General features: G+C 34.9%; 5 protein-coding genes across 7 annotated transcripts in view; all 5 read left to right on the top strand.

The window, feature by feature from the left end:
• The first annotated feature begins 3,521 nt into the window (after window positions 1-3,521).
• Window positions 3,522-6,424, top strand: LOC129568904 (BTB/POZ domain-containing protein 3-like). Its single transcript, XM_055447243.1, has 2 exons — window positions 3,522-4,815; window positions 4,912-6,424. Exon 2 carries the CDS (start codon window positions 5,212-5,214, stop codon window positions 6,217-6,219), a length of 1,008 nt encoding a protein of 335 aa, XP_055303218.1. The 5' UTR covers window positions 3,522-4,815; window positions 4,912-5,211; the 3' UTR covers window positions 6,220-6,424.
• A 1,128-nt stretch (window positions 6,425-7,552) lies between these two features.
• LOC129568884 (BTB/POZ domain-containing protein 3-like) lies at window positions 7,553-8,449 on the top strand. The gene has a single exon (XM_055447211.1). It carries the CDS (start codon window positions 7,553-7,555, stop codon window positions 8,447-8,449), a length of 897 nt encoding a protein of 298 aa, XP_055303186.1.
• A 731-nt stretch (window positions 8,450-9,180) lies between these two features.
• LOC129568882 (BTB/POZ domain-containing protein 2-like) lies at window positions 9,181-10,041 on the top strand. The gene has a single exon (XM_055447210.1). It carries the CDS (start codon window positions 9,181-9,183, stop codon window positions 10,039-10,041), a length of 861 nt encoding a protein of 286 aa, XP_055303185.1.
• Window positions 10,042-11,513: 1,472 nt separating this feature from the next.
• LOC129568858 (ATP-binding cassette sub-family C member 4-like) lies at window positions 11,514-13,775 on the top strand. Of its 3 annotated transcripts, none has more exons than XM_055447185.1 (4): window positions 11,514-11,623; window positions 12,948-13,163; window positions 13,343-13,474; window positions 13,537-13,775. In XM_055447185.1, the coding sequence occupies exons 2-4, from the start codon at window positions 12,979-12,981 to the stop codon at window positions 13,757-13,759; spliced, it is 540 nt and encodes a 179-aa protein (XP_055303160.1). In that variant the 5' UTR covers window positions 11,514-11,623; window positions 12,948-12,978; the 3' UTR covers window positions 13,760-13,775. The 3 variants fall into 3 exon arrangements, with proteins under 3 accessions (XP_055303160.1, XP_055303161.1, XP_055303162.1); XM_055447186.1 differs by lacking the exon at window positions 11,514-11,623 and adding an exon at window positions 11,691-11,838; XM_055447187.1 differs by lacking the exon at window positions 11,514-11,623 and adding an exon at window positions 12,724-12,765.
• A 115-nt stretch (window positions 13,776-13,890) lies between these two features.
• Window positions 13,891-14,088, top strand: part of LOC129568857 (probable multidrug resistance-associated protein lethal(2)03659) — a 5,663-nt gene continuing 5,465 nt past the window's right edge. Inside the window, exon 1 of the mRNA XM_055447184.1 lies at window positions 13,891-14,025. Coding sequence (XP_055303159.1) covers window positions 13,924-14,025 — 102 coding nt within the window. The 5' untranslated portion in view covers window positions 13,891-13,923. The remainder of the gene's footprint in view (window positions 14,026-14,088) is intronic.

Raw genomic sequence — 14,088 nt, 5'->3', positions numbered from 1 at the left:
TTCATCACGGTAAATATCTGAGAAGCAACTATAATGTAAACATTGGGTTTTTTTCCATTCAAAATATCTCAATCATTGCTGCTATGGTACTGTGGCAGATTTGCAACGCAAAATAATAATCGCATTATCATTCAATCTAATGGTAAACCACTTGGAATCCCGTTGAAATTTGCTATTGTTTTTGGTTGATTCGAAGAATCTCGAAAACTTTCAATTAATTTTCCATAATTCTTCTGGTTTGAATCAGACAATATTTGTTATAATCTTCGAAAAATTCCAAATCTTCAGTCATCCACTTTAAAAATAAAATCAAGTGTCATGATTTTGATAACTCAATCAAAATTGCACTCTCCAACTGCTATATAATCCCCGTGATTTCTTCAATCGAATCAAGTTTCAATTTGAAGCAACTTGTCTTGTGGAAAAGTAAACAAAGCGAAAAAGATGCAATTAAAACTTGTGTGTTTATTCTCCGCTGTGGTGTTGGTGTCTGGCGGTTCCGATGAAACATCCGGAAGAACTTGGAAAAGTTTCCGAACATGGATCCTTGACCGTTCAGAGTCGCAGTACCCATCGTCAGGTTATTATGTGTTACCAGTCGACAAAACCGCCTTTTCAGTCAGCCATGAAGTTTGGCTACAGCAATTTGATGTGTCAAAAATCTACGTCTACGACCCGATCAAAGAAATTGTCTCGGACAATGTCACCGTCAAATTTAGAATCGTCGAAATTTTGGAAAACGTGCACGGAAAAGAAATTTTCAAAGGTGAAACCATTCTCAATTCAACGCACGAAGCTCGAGTCTATACAAAACAATCCGATAGAGGAATCTCGCTGGAACCAGGCTACACTTATGAAATTCACTTGGAAATTCCACAAGGCAAACAACTGATGTACAATGAATACTTAGATATCAAAGAGTTCAGCATTTGGAGATTCATTTACGATAATATTTTCGTACGTTTTTATCAAGTCAACCCGGATACCAAACCACCATCTAAAGGCGACAACAACCGCAAACTCTCACATGGAATGGTCAAACGGCTTCATCTGAAATATGTTATGTTTAAATAAAAGCGCACTTGTGTCGCACAAATGAAAAATTTTAAATTCGAAATTGGCCAAAGAGAAGAAAAAACTATTTTTTTACATTTTTCAATCAAATTGAACGTAAATTTGTTATGAAAATGAAATAAAATATAGAAATCATTTTGTTATCTCATTAAAACGAAGAAAAATTGTCAGCCGATTTTGATGATTTACAATGATAGAGTCAAATAAAGCCAGACAAAATGCCTTAAAAAATTTCTCTTCAACTTTTTTCTGCGAAAAATGCTGAACATTTTCATGACCATCCACAACATATGACTTGGAGTAATCACTGATTGCCAATCAGCCCATTCGATACAAAGTATAAAAATGTTCATGCAATTGAATTCGATCAAAAATTGCCTCCATGAAAAAGCTTTGGTAAAGTTTCTTTTTGACAAAAAGTGTTTGTAAGTTACAAATTGTAACCAGGCCAAATTTTAGTTCCAATAATCGACAAAAGGTGGTGGACTTTAAGCTTTTGTAAATGAATCGTGCTAAAAAATTAGGTCAATATTCTTCAAATTATAAAATTTCATCGGTTGGTGTCTTCTTTTCGATCAATTTATGCCTTTATTTCGAATCGAAACTTACGATCTATCGATGTTTTTGTATCGATTCGATGCATTTCTTCATTTAAGACGATGAATGAGTTGGTTTCTAATGAAAACTTTCCACCAATATTTCGGTCGTAATTCGACTGATGTCTGCGTTTGATTTAGAGTTATTGATGTCTTTGTTTGATTGATTTTTCTTTGTCTAATTTATTGTTCTCTCTGTCCAGGCTTATCATTGCATTGTGAAGTTCACAAAGCGCTTGATATTTGGGTCTTAGCACACCGTGATAGATAAGGCGGTTCCAAAGGAGATGCGTCGATTTGTAGTCAAACTCAAAACAAATGCCCTGATTTTGTGCCGATTGACGACTGTGTTTATTCATTTTTATCGCTCTTGAGTTAGTTCAATATAGTTATACTCTTGAATTGATTCTCGTTGTTTGAAAATCATTCTTTTTGTCATTCACATTATTTTCTATAAACATTTGGACAAATAAATAAGATATTATTTACTATTTATTATTTATTACAAACATACGTTTACCGATGGCTCAGCATCTCAGTATTTCGTAACTGCGGATATATCCGAGCATATCGACGACGCAAGTCACTGTATAAGTGGCGTGCGTTGATGCTACATCGACTACACACAAACAGAGAGTGCAGTGTGATTTTCGTTTATGATTTTTTTTTCATTCAAGTTCCACTATGAAATCAATCAACGACATGATCAACGATCAACTTTTCATATATCGATGGCCATTTTGAAACCATTACCTCTTACCTAGGGGGAAAGAACGACTTGACGTATTTGCCGTATTCACGTCCATTTGTAAGTATTTGCATAGCGATCCTCTATGTTATTGTTGTTGTTTTCATGTTGCTTCGTCTCGTTCGTAGTGAACAGTGCTTGCTGAGCACGAATAAGAATGGCAAATACGCATACATCTTCTAGAATTCGTTTGTCGTATTTGTACGCATTTGCACGTTTTGTTAGGCATTGGCAATATTTCCATGTTATCTTTGAATTTGTGTCGATCTTTCCCCCTAGCCTCTTATCAATCGATCAATTTCTGTGAATGGTTGCAGCAATTTGACATCCTAAAATTGTATTTATACGATTCATCGATTGATCAAACATTCCTGAAAACAGTACTTACCACAAAGCATGAAGCCAAATGCCAACATCGATAATAAAAACGCCTTTGCAACCTAGATTTGTGTAGGAGATTCAATAAGAAATACCGAATAATATGTACCTGGTGCATTGTACCATTTCTACAATGAATATCTTGAAGATCAGAAAATTTCAATGGACACTATTCCACAACAGCATACATGTGGCTCTTGATCAGTATTAAGTGATTTTGAATCTGCCGGAAAATCATGAACGTTCACAGGGAATTGTCAAGCGACTTCATTTGATTCACTAAAAATGCTAGAAATTGAGCTCAATTTATTAGAGATTATATTGATTTGGATTGATTTAAAACAATTTGAGTGACAAATTAGGTGATAAACTTTATGAATTGATCATTTGATTTATTCGAAAATCAAACTTAAATTGAAATAAATAATAATAAAATGAACGTTTGAGCTGGAAAAAGTCTTGACTTTGTCTAAAGTAATAAAAAGTTGGACAAAAAAAAGCTATCACCTTGAAACTACGCAGCTAACTGCAATCATACTGAACTACTTGACCTCATCGCCTCATTCACTGGAACGGAAAAAAATGTCGAGATAATGGTCGTCATGTTGGTTGCCAAACCATTGTCACTTGTGCTTTGTTCAAATATTTCAAGTGTTGATAAATCGATAGCTTATCGCATCGCTCTTGATGGCCGCTATATAAAAGCGAATTATTTACGTATCATCGTTTAGTAACAAAAATGTAACAATAACGGTGTCTTTCACTCTCCAAGTGAAAGTGTGAAAACAAAGAAACTCAGACGACAAATACGAAATGACGCAGTTAAAATGGTGTTTACTGTCGGCGGTGTTGGTGTTGTGCTGTGATTTGGGTGCAACGCAGATGAACGAAAGATTTGGGTTGAATCCAAGACGTTCAATTGAAATTGATCGATTTGCTCCAAATCACGATTCAGCCGGTTATTTCCTGTTGCCCGTGGACAAAACGGCATTCAGCGTCGATCGACCCGTTTGGATGCGTAAATTTGATATTGCAAAAGTCTTTTTATACGATCCAGTCGATGAAAAGCCTGTTCATAATGTGCCGGTTAGAATAAAATTCGTGAAAATAGCCAATCATACTTTGGGCAATGACGCTCCGGCTGAAGTGGTTTTCGTTTCACGCGCTATACTCAATTCGACACACGAAACTCGAGTCAAGGTTCTAGCCAAAGTTCCACTGCATCCCGGATTCACTTACGAAATTCGATTGAAAATGCCCGAGAAAGTGAATTTCATGTATAACGATTTTCTCGACATTCGAGATTACAAAATTAACCGATTCTTTGGCAAAACCATCACTGTGAGCTTTTATCTACATAATCCAATCGTTAATCCACCCAATAGCAACGATCATCGACGCAAAGTCTCACACGGAATGATCAAACGAATTCATTTCATTTACTCGTGGTTCTAGTGTGGAGGCTCGATGGATGGATTACTTTTGGTGCATTCGCTTGCAGATTGAGATGCTAACTATTTTTCGAGAATCTGACTCTACTCTTGGGAAAAATCAGATTTGATCCAACGTCTATTAGCACTCATTTTTGATCTTTAAAATATGCTTAATGAAGCATTCTATAAAATAACTTTCAACATGTACTTGACTTTTCAGTTGTGAAATAAATTTGTTCAGAAAAAAAAAATCCCAGAAAAAAGGTGATCAATGTAATTTTATTCATTTTTTCTTTGATTTAAACCGAAACTCTAAATTTTTGAGTGATTTATTTCAGTAGAATATTTTCCTGCCTTTTAACTGTTTATAACTGCAAATCTTGCATTTAATAGCTATTTAACGCATAAAATAATTCATAATATAAAAATGAAATAAAATAACGAGAAAAGTCCATCGAACGAAATGAAACTTTATCAATAGGGATAACCAACACCAACCTTGCTATTGTCACACTAATCATAAGTGACATAAGGAGATGTATCACAGACTTTGGTGCGCTTATTTATTTCCTAATTGCTTGTTTTGGTAAGAAAAAGATACATACAACAACCAGAGTTGCAATTTAACAGCCGTCAGCTGCATTTTTCGAATTACTTATCATTCCGTGCTTGACTCTTGCAGATCGTTGCTTGAATTCAAAACAATTTTTTCTGCATTTTAACGATACGGAGTTATTTTGGTTCATTTTCAACAAGTTTCCATTTTTTCCAACAAATTCTTCATTTACTGACTGGTTGATTTAGATAAAGAAGAAATAACGTCGTTGAAAAATCATTTTCAGCCAAATTATTTGTCTTCTATTCGACAATCCGTCTATAGGAAGTGTAAAAGCCATTTACATTCAATCCACACAGAAACGACAGTGATTTAATCGAGGTTACAACGGTCAATTAAAACATAATTTAATTGAAATCTTCAAAGATGTCAACCTCAAATGGAAAAACATCATTAATTCGTGACAATAAAGTGGTTAATGAGACGATGAATGTGCTCTATTCGCAAAAAAATGAGACTGGAGATGTGACGTTCGTCGTTGAATCGGAGTCAATTCGTGCGCATCGGAATATTTTGGCAGCAATCAGTCCAAAATACAAGGCTCAGTTCTACGGTGCCCATGCGGACAAAGGTGAAATTCATGTGAACGACGTATCAGCAGCCGCGTTCAACGAGTTTCTACAGTTTTTTTATTTGAACAGAGTAGATTTAAATACAAAAAATATCGAGGGAGTGTTGAATTTGGCTAAGCAATCGCTCGTCGACGCCTTTGTTACCGAATGTATTGATTTCCTCATGGAAGTGGTGAATGTGGATAACTTGTGCTGGGCTTATCGATTGGCAATTTCGTATGATATCAAAAAGCTAAAGGATCATTGTGAACCACAAATCAGCGCCAATACCAAGAAAGTGTTTGCGAGTGAGGACTTCATCAACTGCGATCATGATTTGCTCATTCACATTTTGAAACTGGATACGATGGACTGCAAAGAGACCGAAGTATTCGATGCCTGTATCGCATGGGCCAAATCAATAGTCAGACAAGAAGATATGGATAGTGGAGATATGGAACACCTGCATGCCACATTGTTCGATGCAATAACCCATATCCGATTCAGTTCAATGACTGCCGAAGAATTTGCTGAGATTCATAGCAAGTACAAAGGGTTTTTTACGGCTGATGAATCCTGTGAAATTTTCTATATGATTGGTAAATTAAAAGGCTATAAATCACAACGATTTAATCAAACGCCACGGAATCAAACAAAAAAACCTTTGCATAATGATCAAGTTAAAACAGCTCCAGTTCAACAGGGACATTTACAAGCGCAATCAAAAAATAGTGCGCCTATAATGACAAATCAAAGCGTTAATATACCATTTGTTAGGGAACAGATCGCTATGACGCGCCGTCGGTTACTTGATTTGCAATGAATCATTAATTTTTCTCTTCAATCAATACAGATAAAATATTTTGTGCCCGCACATTTTGCTATTTTTTAAATATTTTTCTTCAATAAATGTAGAAACGACCGAAATAAATGTAGAAAATATTCAACTAATGAATTTGACAAGAGTATATTGTATGCCATATTCAAAACCAATAAAAATGTATTCCTTTTTTTGACCAAACCAAAAAGTTTTGGATTTTTTCACTATTCACTGTATCACTGTATGATCTATTGTCATCAATTCATTAGCATTGTGGACGCTTATCTCTGTGCCATCGTTATCGTTTCTTTATCTGTGTGATTTTTAAATGGTTATAAATTCTTTCCCCAGATAACAATCTACTAATATCTCCTCAATCATGTTAAGCCTTTATCAATTATTTAAGTATTGATACAAAAACCAAGAATTTTACAGGTCAATCTTAGTTGAAATAAACTCCATAATAGTAACTCTTAAACATATATTTCAAGACTATAGATTGTATGTAGTTGAACAGTTGTTCAGTACAAATTAAAATAATATGATTAACTAATTTGAACTATCAAACTGCATGCTAAAAAAATTTGATCATGGCTTGGCCAAGCGTTAAACGAAGTCTGATTGCTAGACCATCCTCACTTAATATGTTTTATTGAGATGGTTTAAGAGGATAAGTTTAAACAAGTAATCAAACAAACGAAATGCTACGACAATATTTCTGTCCTTATTCAGACTTCAGTAACCGTCAGTATATAACTTAGGCCTCTTAGAAAAAAAAAGTTCGAAATTGCGTGTATATATAGGCGAGTTCGACTTTCAGCACAGAGGTGCTTTCGTCACTCGCGCCCGCTGTCGCCGGCTGTGATAAAACGACATGACATAACGAGAAAAGTCCATCAAACAAAATGAAACTCCATCAATAGGGGCATCCAACGTCAACCTTTCTGTTGCCACACTAATCATTAGTGACTAATGAGATGTATCGTATCTTTCACTTTGGTGCGCTTCCTTATTTCGTAATTGTTTTTTTTTTTGGTAAGAAAAACATTTAACAGATATAGTCAGATGCATTTTTTGAATTAGTTATCACTCCGTGCTTGGCTCTTGCAGGTTATTGCTTGAATTTTTAACGATTTTTGCTTCATTTTCATCAAGTTTCCATATATTTTTAAGAAAATCTAAATTTATTGACGGTTGATTTTCAAAAAAGTGGTTCAAAAAATCATTTTGAGCAAAATATTTCATCTTCTGTTCGACATCCCGTCTGTAGAAAGTGAAGAAACATTCATTCTTACAAAAAAAATAAATCAATAAATTGATATTAAAGTCATCGAAGATGTCAAATTCAAATGGTAAAACATCATCAATTCGTGACAATAAAGTCGTTAAAGAAACGATGGTGGCACTCTATTCGGATAGAGATGAAACTGGAGATGTGACGTTCATCGTTGAATCGGAGTCAATTCGTGCGCATCGATGTGTTTTAGCTGCAATTAGTCCAAAATACAAGGCTCAGTTCTACGGTGGTCATCCAGATGAAGGTGAAATTCACGTGGCCGACGTATCGGCAGCCGCTTTCAATGAGTTTTTACAGTTTTTCTATTTGAAAAAAGTGATTTTGAATACGAAAAATATCGAGGGAGTCTTAAATTTGGCCAAGCAATCGCTCGTCGACGCCTTTGTTACCGAATGTATTGATTTCCTCATGGAAGTGGTGAATGTGGATAACTTGTGCTGGGCTTATGGATTGGCAATTTTGTATGATATCAAAAAGCTAAAGGATCATTGTGAACCACAAATCAGCGCCGATACTAAGAAAGTGTTTGCGAGTGAGGACTTCATCAACTGTGATCACGATTTGCTTATTCATATATTGAAACTGGATACGATGGACTGCAAAGAGACCGAAGTATTTGATGCCTGCATCGCATGGGCGAAATCAAAATGTAGACAAGAAGACATGGATAGTGAGGATATAGGAAATTTGCGTGCAAAACTAATCATGGCAATCAAACATATCCGATTCAGATCGATAACTGCCGAAGAATTTGATGAAATTCATAGCAAGTATGGAGGGTTTTTCACGGCTGAAGAATCAAAAGAAATTTACCAGATAATTCGTGGAGTCAAGAATATTAAAACGCGACGATTCAACCGAACATCACGACAAAGTGATAAAGACTGTGCGAGGACTAGAATACATAGAGCTAGGCGGAGAACGTTCCGTTTTTAATGACAAAAACAATCATATTCATCATACGAGATATTTCAGATTTTCCTAAATACTGTGACTCTTTGGTAATATTGCAGACAATGGTGATTTTGCGGCTCTGTTGACAGCTAGCATGACAGCAACTGCAATGAAGACATATATCGTAAAAATATACATTTTATATTTTAAGTACAAAAGATAGCACTCCAATTTCACTAAGAAATTGTTTTTTCTTTTTTCTGTTGTTGTTAGTTACAATAAAATATGGTCAGCCATAATTTTCAATAAACAATTTTTAAAAATCGAAGGAACGAACGAACTGTAACGACAATATTTCTGTTTTTATTCAAAGTGTAACTGCCAATACATGAAATAACTTATAAAATAACATAACAAGAAAAGTCCATTGAACGAAATGAAACTCCATCAATAGGGGCAACTAACGACAAAGGCTGTTGTCACACTAATCATTAGTGGATGTTGAGATTTATCAAATCTGTCACTAGAGAAGCCTACCAATTCTCTATTTCCTAATTGCTTTTTTTGGTAAGGAAAAATTACATCTAACGGCCAGAATTGGTATTTAACAGCCGTAGTCAGGTGAATTTTTTGGGAATTAGTTGTCATTCCATGCTTGGTTCTTGTAGATCGTTAGGAAGTTTAAAATCAATTCACATTCAATTTTTCAAAACAACAACAGTGATTTGAACAATTTATTTCCAAAAAAATTAAATAAATTAAAATCTTCGAAGATGTCAAACCCAAATGAGACGATGAAAGCGCTTTATTCGCAAAGAAATGAAACTGGAGATGTGACTTTTATCGTGGGTTCGGAGTCAATTCGTGCGCATCGATGTGTTTTAGCCGCAATTAGTCCAAAATATAAGGCTCAGTTCTACGATGTTCAACCGGTTGAAAGTGAAATTCACGTAAAAGACGTATCAGCAGCGGCGGTCAATGAGTTTATACAGTTTTTCTATTTGGGAAAAATGGTTTTGACTATGGAAAATATCGAGGGAGTCTTAAATTTGGCGAAACAATCGCTCGTCGATGTTATTGTTACCGATTGTATTGATTTCCTTATGGCAGTGGTGTTTGTGTACAACTTGTGCTGGGCTTATCGATTGGCAATTTTGTATGATATCAAAAAGCTAAAGGATCATTGTGAACCACAAATCAGCGCTAATACTAAGAAAGTGTTTGCGAGTGGGGACTTTATCAACTGTGATCTCGATTTGCTTATTCACATATTGAAACTGGACACGATGGACTGCAAAGAGACCGAAGTATACGATGCCTGCATCGCATGGGCCAAATCAAAATGCAGACAAGAAGGAATAGATAGTGAAGATATGAAAAATTTGCGTGCTAATTTAGACACGGCTATCAAACATATCCGATTCAGTTCGATGACTGTCGAAGAATTCGCTAAAATTCACAGTGAATATGACGGATTTTTCACAGCCGAAGAATCCAATGAAATTTTCCAAATAATCGGTAAAGTCAAAAAGATTAAAACACATCAATTCAATCGAAATCCACGGCAACGTTATATAAGTGGTGGCAGCGCGAGGACTAGATCAATGTTACGAGGCTATTATAGTTACTACTAAGTTTACTAAGACAGCCGCAATAATTTATTGCGACAAACCTTTCAATTGATCAATCACTTTGTTTTCATTTTAATTGAGCTTTCGAGAGCTTTAATTCACTTTCTTCATTTGAACCGTTATATTTTTGATTATTCAAAGCAAGATACTTTTCAGTTATCTATGGAATTGAAATATATTAAATTGACTAATTTAAAAATAACATCGAATGAAAATAATTGATATATAAGATGAACCGAGATTAACATTGAACATTGAACAAAAAGAATAGAAAGGTAATGACCAAAACGAATAAAATAGAGAGAGCCGATCTTGAAAAAAATTTATGCCTCTGTAATAAGTATATTCTAAGAATATTATTTCCAAGCTGAATGATAGCAATCGCGGATCTTTCATTGTATTATTCAACACTTTTCATTTTCCAGTCACTCATCATCATCACCCATTCATTTAACGTTCTAATTTGTCTCTTAATTATCATACATATATCTATTTTATTTTTTTCACTCGAATTCAGAGTCATTTTCTGTTCCACCGCATAATTCTTTCTTGCATTGAAGAAAGCAATACATTTTCTTTATTTAAAAATGAGTACATTGTCGTGATGTGATAACAACAATAAACATTTAGTAACCATTAATACCTTTCTGTGTCTGGTCGTTTTTAAATCAGTATTCCAAGATTAAACAATTCTCCTCCAAGCTAGTCTATCTGAAGCCAATCTACTTGTTTCTTTTCCCCATTTCAAGTCTCTTTCATTCAAAACAAATTTCAGTCATGTATTGTTTGTCCTGACGTGAATTATGAATTTTTTCAATTTATTTATTTTTACATGAAATAAAATCTCTATTACAATAATACGCATATAATATTTCATTGCCATCAATACGCATTTGCTTGAAATTTTAATCGTTTTTAAGCAATTTAGGAAGAATGAATTTTAGGAAAAATGTAATATGAATTTTTCGAAGTAATAAATCGATTTTTTTCGAAAATAAAAATAATCTGAATTTGCTTTGGAACTTTTGAATGACAAAAATATATTTTTAGGTTTGTTTTATTACAAACATCGAAAAAAAAATTGAATCAACATTGAGATAAGAAACGGATCCATTTTCTGGCGGTTGCTGAGCCGCATCAGATCAGTATTAAACGTACGATACTTTGGGCCGCATTGGGAATATACGTTGCATAGCAAGCGAACGTGTCTCATCAAAAAAAAAAACGTAGTGAAGACGCAAACATCGCACCGCAACACCGATATCGCGATTAGTGGCAAATGTGTGACATTTCAATGGCATGGAACTAATCATGTGGCAATTATGTTCCCGGGAACAACTAATGCTACTCCAAAGATGTGGCATAAGAGCTTTTTAGGCTCCGCCCAAGTGCGCTATTCCAGTGACTTATCAATATTTGCAACCGATTAGCAACGAAAGTTTTTGTTGCATAGAAGTTGTATATAGCGATTTGGAACTGGATTTTAGCAGTTTGTGTTACTAGTGCGAACACTTGACATTGGAGCTTACAAACGCAAAGTACTTGCTTCAGTCGACAGTGTGCTTTTGTCGAATAAACCGGCTAAGTAAGTTACGCATGCACTCTGTTTTTTTAAAGTCATTTTTCATTTCGGCATAGAAAGTTATCGGAATCTTAAAGAAATGTGAAAAAAGCTTGTTACGCAGACGTTGATAGACAAATTCAATTATTTAGCGCATTTTTTAAAGCAAATATTTATAGTTGATTTTTATTTATTTTACAAATTTATTTGTCCATTAACTTTACAAGTGGGATAGTTTCGTAAGTGCATTGGATTCGTTTTTGTTAATTTAATTCAGATCACTCAAAGTTTTATGACCTCAATTTATGACCTTCAATTTGCAATGTGATATCAAATGATCAAGTGATATTGTGCCGCTCTTTACGAAATTTACAGAGCACACAAAATCGAAATGGGAATTTTGACGTAAACAAATCGATGAATCGTGGATTTCGCTACTACTTTTTGTTGATCAGTGATAATGGTTCAACCATAACATGAACCACCTAAGTGATTCAACTCTGAACTTATGCGGAGTTAGACGTAAACAGTGTACGCACAGTAACAATTTTGCGCACATTCACAAACGCATGCAAAAAATACAAATGTATACAGTTCTTGTTTATCTCCGCACAACTCAAGATAACGTCAATTTGTTCAATCAAAACGAAACGGCGTATAATTCTGCTTGTAGTATTTTTCGTGGAAGATACTCACAAGACAATTCAGTCGGTTTTTTTTTTATTGATAAGCAATTATGATGAAGTAATTACTCATCACTGTGTGATTTATTGCCGCATAGAAACCTGTCCAGATCGTGTATTTGTTTGTTTAGTCATGGTAATGATGAAGCATGAATTCCTTATAAAGAAGGAATCAAACAAAAAAACAATGAGTTAATTAAAAACATTGAAGTGTATTTTCGATATCGTTGTTATCAAAATTAATTTCAATGACAATGTCATTTGGCGGCGATTCTTATCAATCACGTGTGCCACTTTTGCCCATTTTTGACGCAAATAAAACAAGCAATTTTTGGAAGAGGTGTTACATCTGTGATCTGTATTAGATCATAAATAAATGAATGAATATAGATTGTATTCGAATTTATCTGAGACGCCAGACAGATAACTAAACGGAACGGGACACGTATTTCCCCGAATTGTTTGTTTCAACGTCAGCGAAAAGTAGGTGCTTTTACACAATCGATTCGGTTAAATAATGCTGTAACAATGGCTTTTGTTCGAAATCGTCTAATCCGCACTTGGATTAGGTTAAAGTTGCGACCTGATTAATTTTCATTGCTATATGGTGATCATTGTAAATCGGACAGTGTTTAAAATTGCTTTTTTTTCGGTTTTCAATTCAGTACGGCCAACAAATAAGGTAATGTGTATAAAATGGATTCCAGTAGAAAACCAGAAAAGTCAAATCCACGGAAGGGAGCAAATCCCTTATCACAGCTATTTTTTCTATGGGTTATACCGCTGTTTTGGAAAGGTACACGAAAGGGCTTAAACACTGACGATCTCACACAATGTCTGGAGAAAGACGAATCCGAATCGCTCGGCGACGAGTTGGAAAGGTAAAACTGCCATCAATGTTCAATGAGATTTTCGCGTTTTTACTCTTTTTTTATGCATCACAACTACGCATTTCTTCACCTAGTTTGATTGATTTAATCAATATTCGGTTGTTTGTGTGACATTGAAATGTTTAGAAATAATTTATTTTTGTGACATTTTTTCTCTCTCCCGCAAACAGAGAATGGGAGAGGGAAGTGGAGCGTGCTTCGAGACGTAAGCGTAAGCCACGTTTGCGAAATGCAATGTATCGAATGTTTGTGCCACATTTTATTGTTGATGGGATTGAATGCCTTGCATTTATATTGATCAGGTAAATAAATGTTTTTTTTTAAAATTCAATTTGTAGTTTAAAACATTTTTATCTCGATTCAGATGCATTCTTCCGTTGGTGCTTGCTCAATTGCTTATACAATTCCAGAAGCCAATCGTTTCGGAGAATGCGGTTCAAAACATTTCAAATGATTCAATCAATGATCACTCTCCGAATCAGTTCAATACTTCAGTGATCGAGCGAAATATTCGTAGTGCAAACAATTATTTGCATTTGATTCAAACACGTTCTATTCAATCGTTCTATTCAAAACGAATCTGCTAGATGATGTGACCAAAGACTCGACTGAAAATTATACACCGGCGGACAATTTGCAACGTGAAAAACCGGATCATTTTCGGCATGTCCGCGAGCGATGTGCTGAATTTTACATATTTTTCAATCACGTTTGGAATGACGTCTACTGGCTGGGTAATTTAGTCATTTGGATGGGATTTGCCGCATTATTGTTACAACATCATTACGATTTGCGTTTGCAAATGGTTGGTGCCAGAATGCGAATTGCATGCTGTTCATTGATGTATCGAAAGGTATCCGTCTCTTCATTCAGTTGACATAACGCAATTGGAAAGCATTTGGCCAATTGAACCCGT

The sequence above is a fragment of the Sitodiplosis mosellana genome, unplaced genomic scaffold, assembly GCF_009176505.1.
Source record: "Sitodiplosis mosellana isolate CC-2019 unplaced genomic scaffold, AAFC_SMos_1.0 Smas_scaffold_27, whole genome shotgun sequence".
Taxonomy (NCBI): domain Eukaryota; kingdom Metazoa; phylum Arthropoda; class Insecta; order Diptera; family Cecidomyiidae; genus Sitodiplosis; species Sitodiplosis mosellana.
This window is presented reverse-complemented; position numbering and strand designations above follow the sequence as displayed.

What these genes read in the sequence shown, in the direction of transcription:
- LOC129568882 (XM_055447210.1), top strand. Translation starts at nt 9,181, where the DNA reads ATGTCAAACCCAAATGAGACGATGAAAGCGCTTTATTCGCAAAGAAAT.
- LOC129568858 (XM_055447185.1), top strand. Translation starts at nt 12,979, where the DNA reads ATGGATTCCAGTAGAAAACCAGAAAAGTCAAATCCACGGAAGGGAGCA. An exon ending in CTCGGCGACGAGTTGGAAAG is followed by an intron (nt 13,164 to 13,342) that starts GTAAAACTGCCA and finishes TCCCGCAAACAG; the next exon opens with AGAATGGGAGAGGGAAGTGG. An exon ending in CTTGCATTTATATTGATCAG is followed by an intron (nt 13,475 to 13,536) that starts GTAAATAAATGT and finishes ATCTCGATTCAG; the next exon opens with ATGCATTCTTCCGTTGGTGC.
- LOC129568904 (XM_055447243.1), top strand. Translation starts at nt 5,212, where the DNA reads ATGTCAACCTCAAATGGAAAAACATCATTAATTCGTGACAATAAAGTG.
- LOC129568884 (XM_055447211.1), top strand. Translation starts at nt 7,553, where the DNA reads ATGTCAAATTCAAATGGTAAAACATCATCAATTCGTGACAATAAAGTC.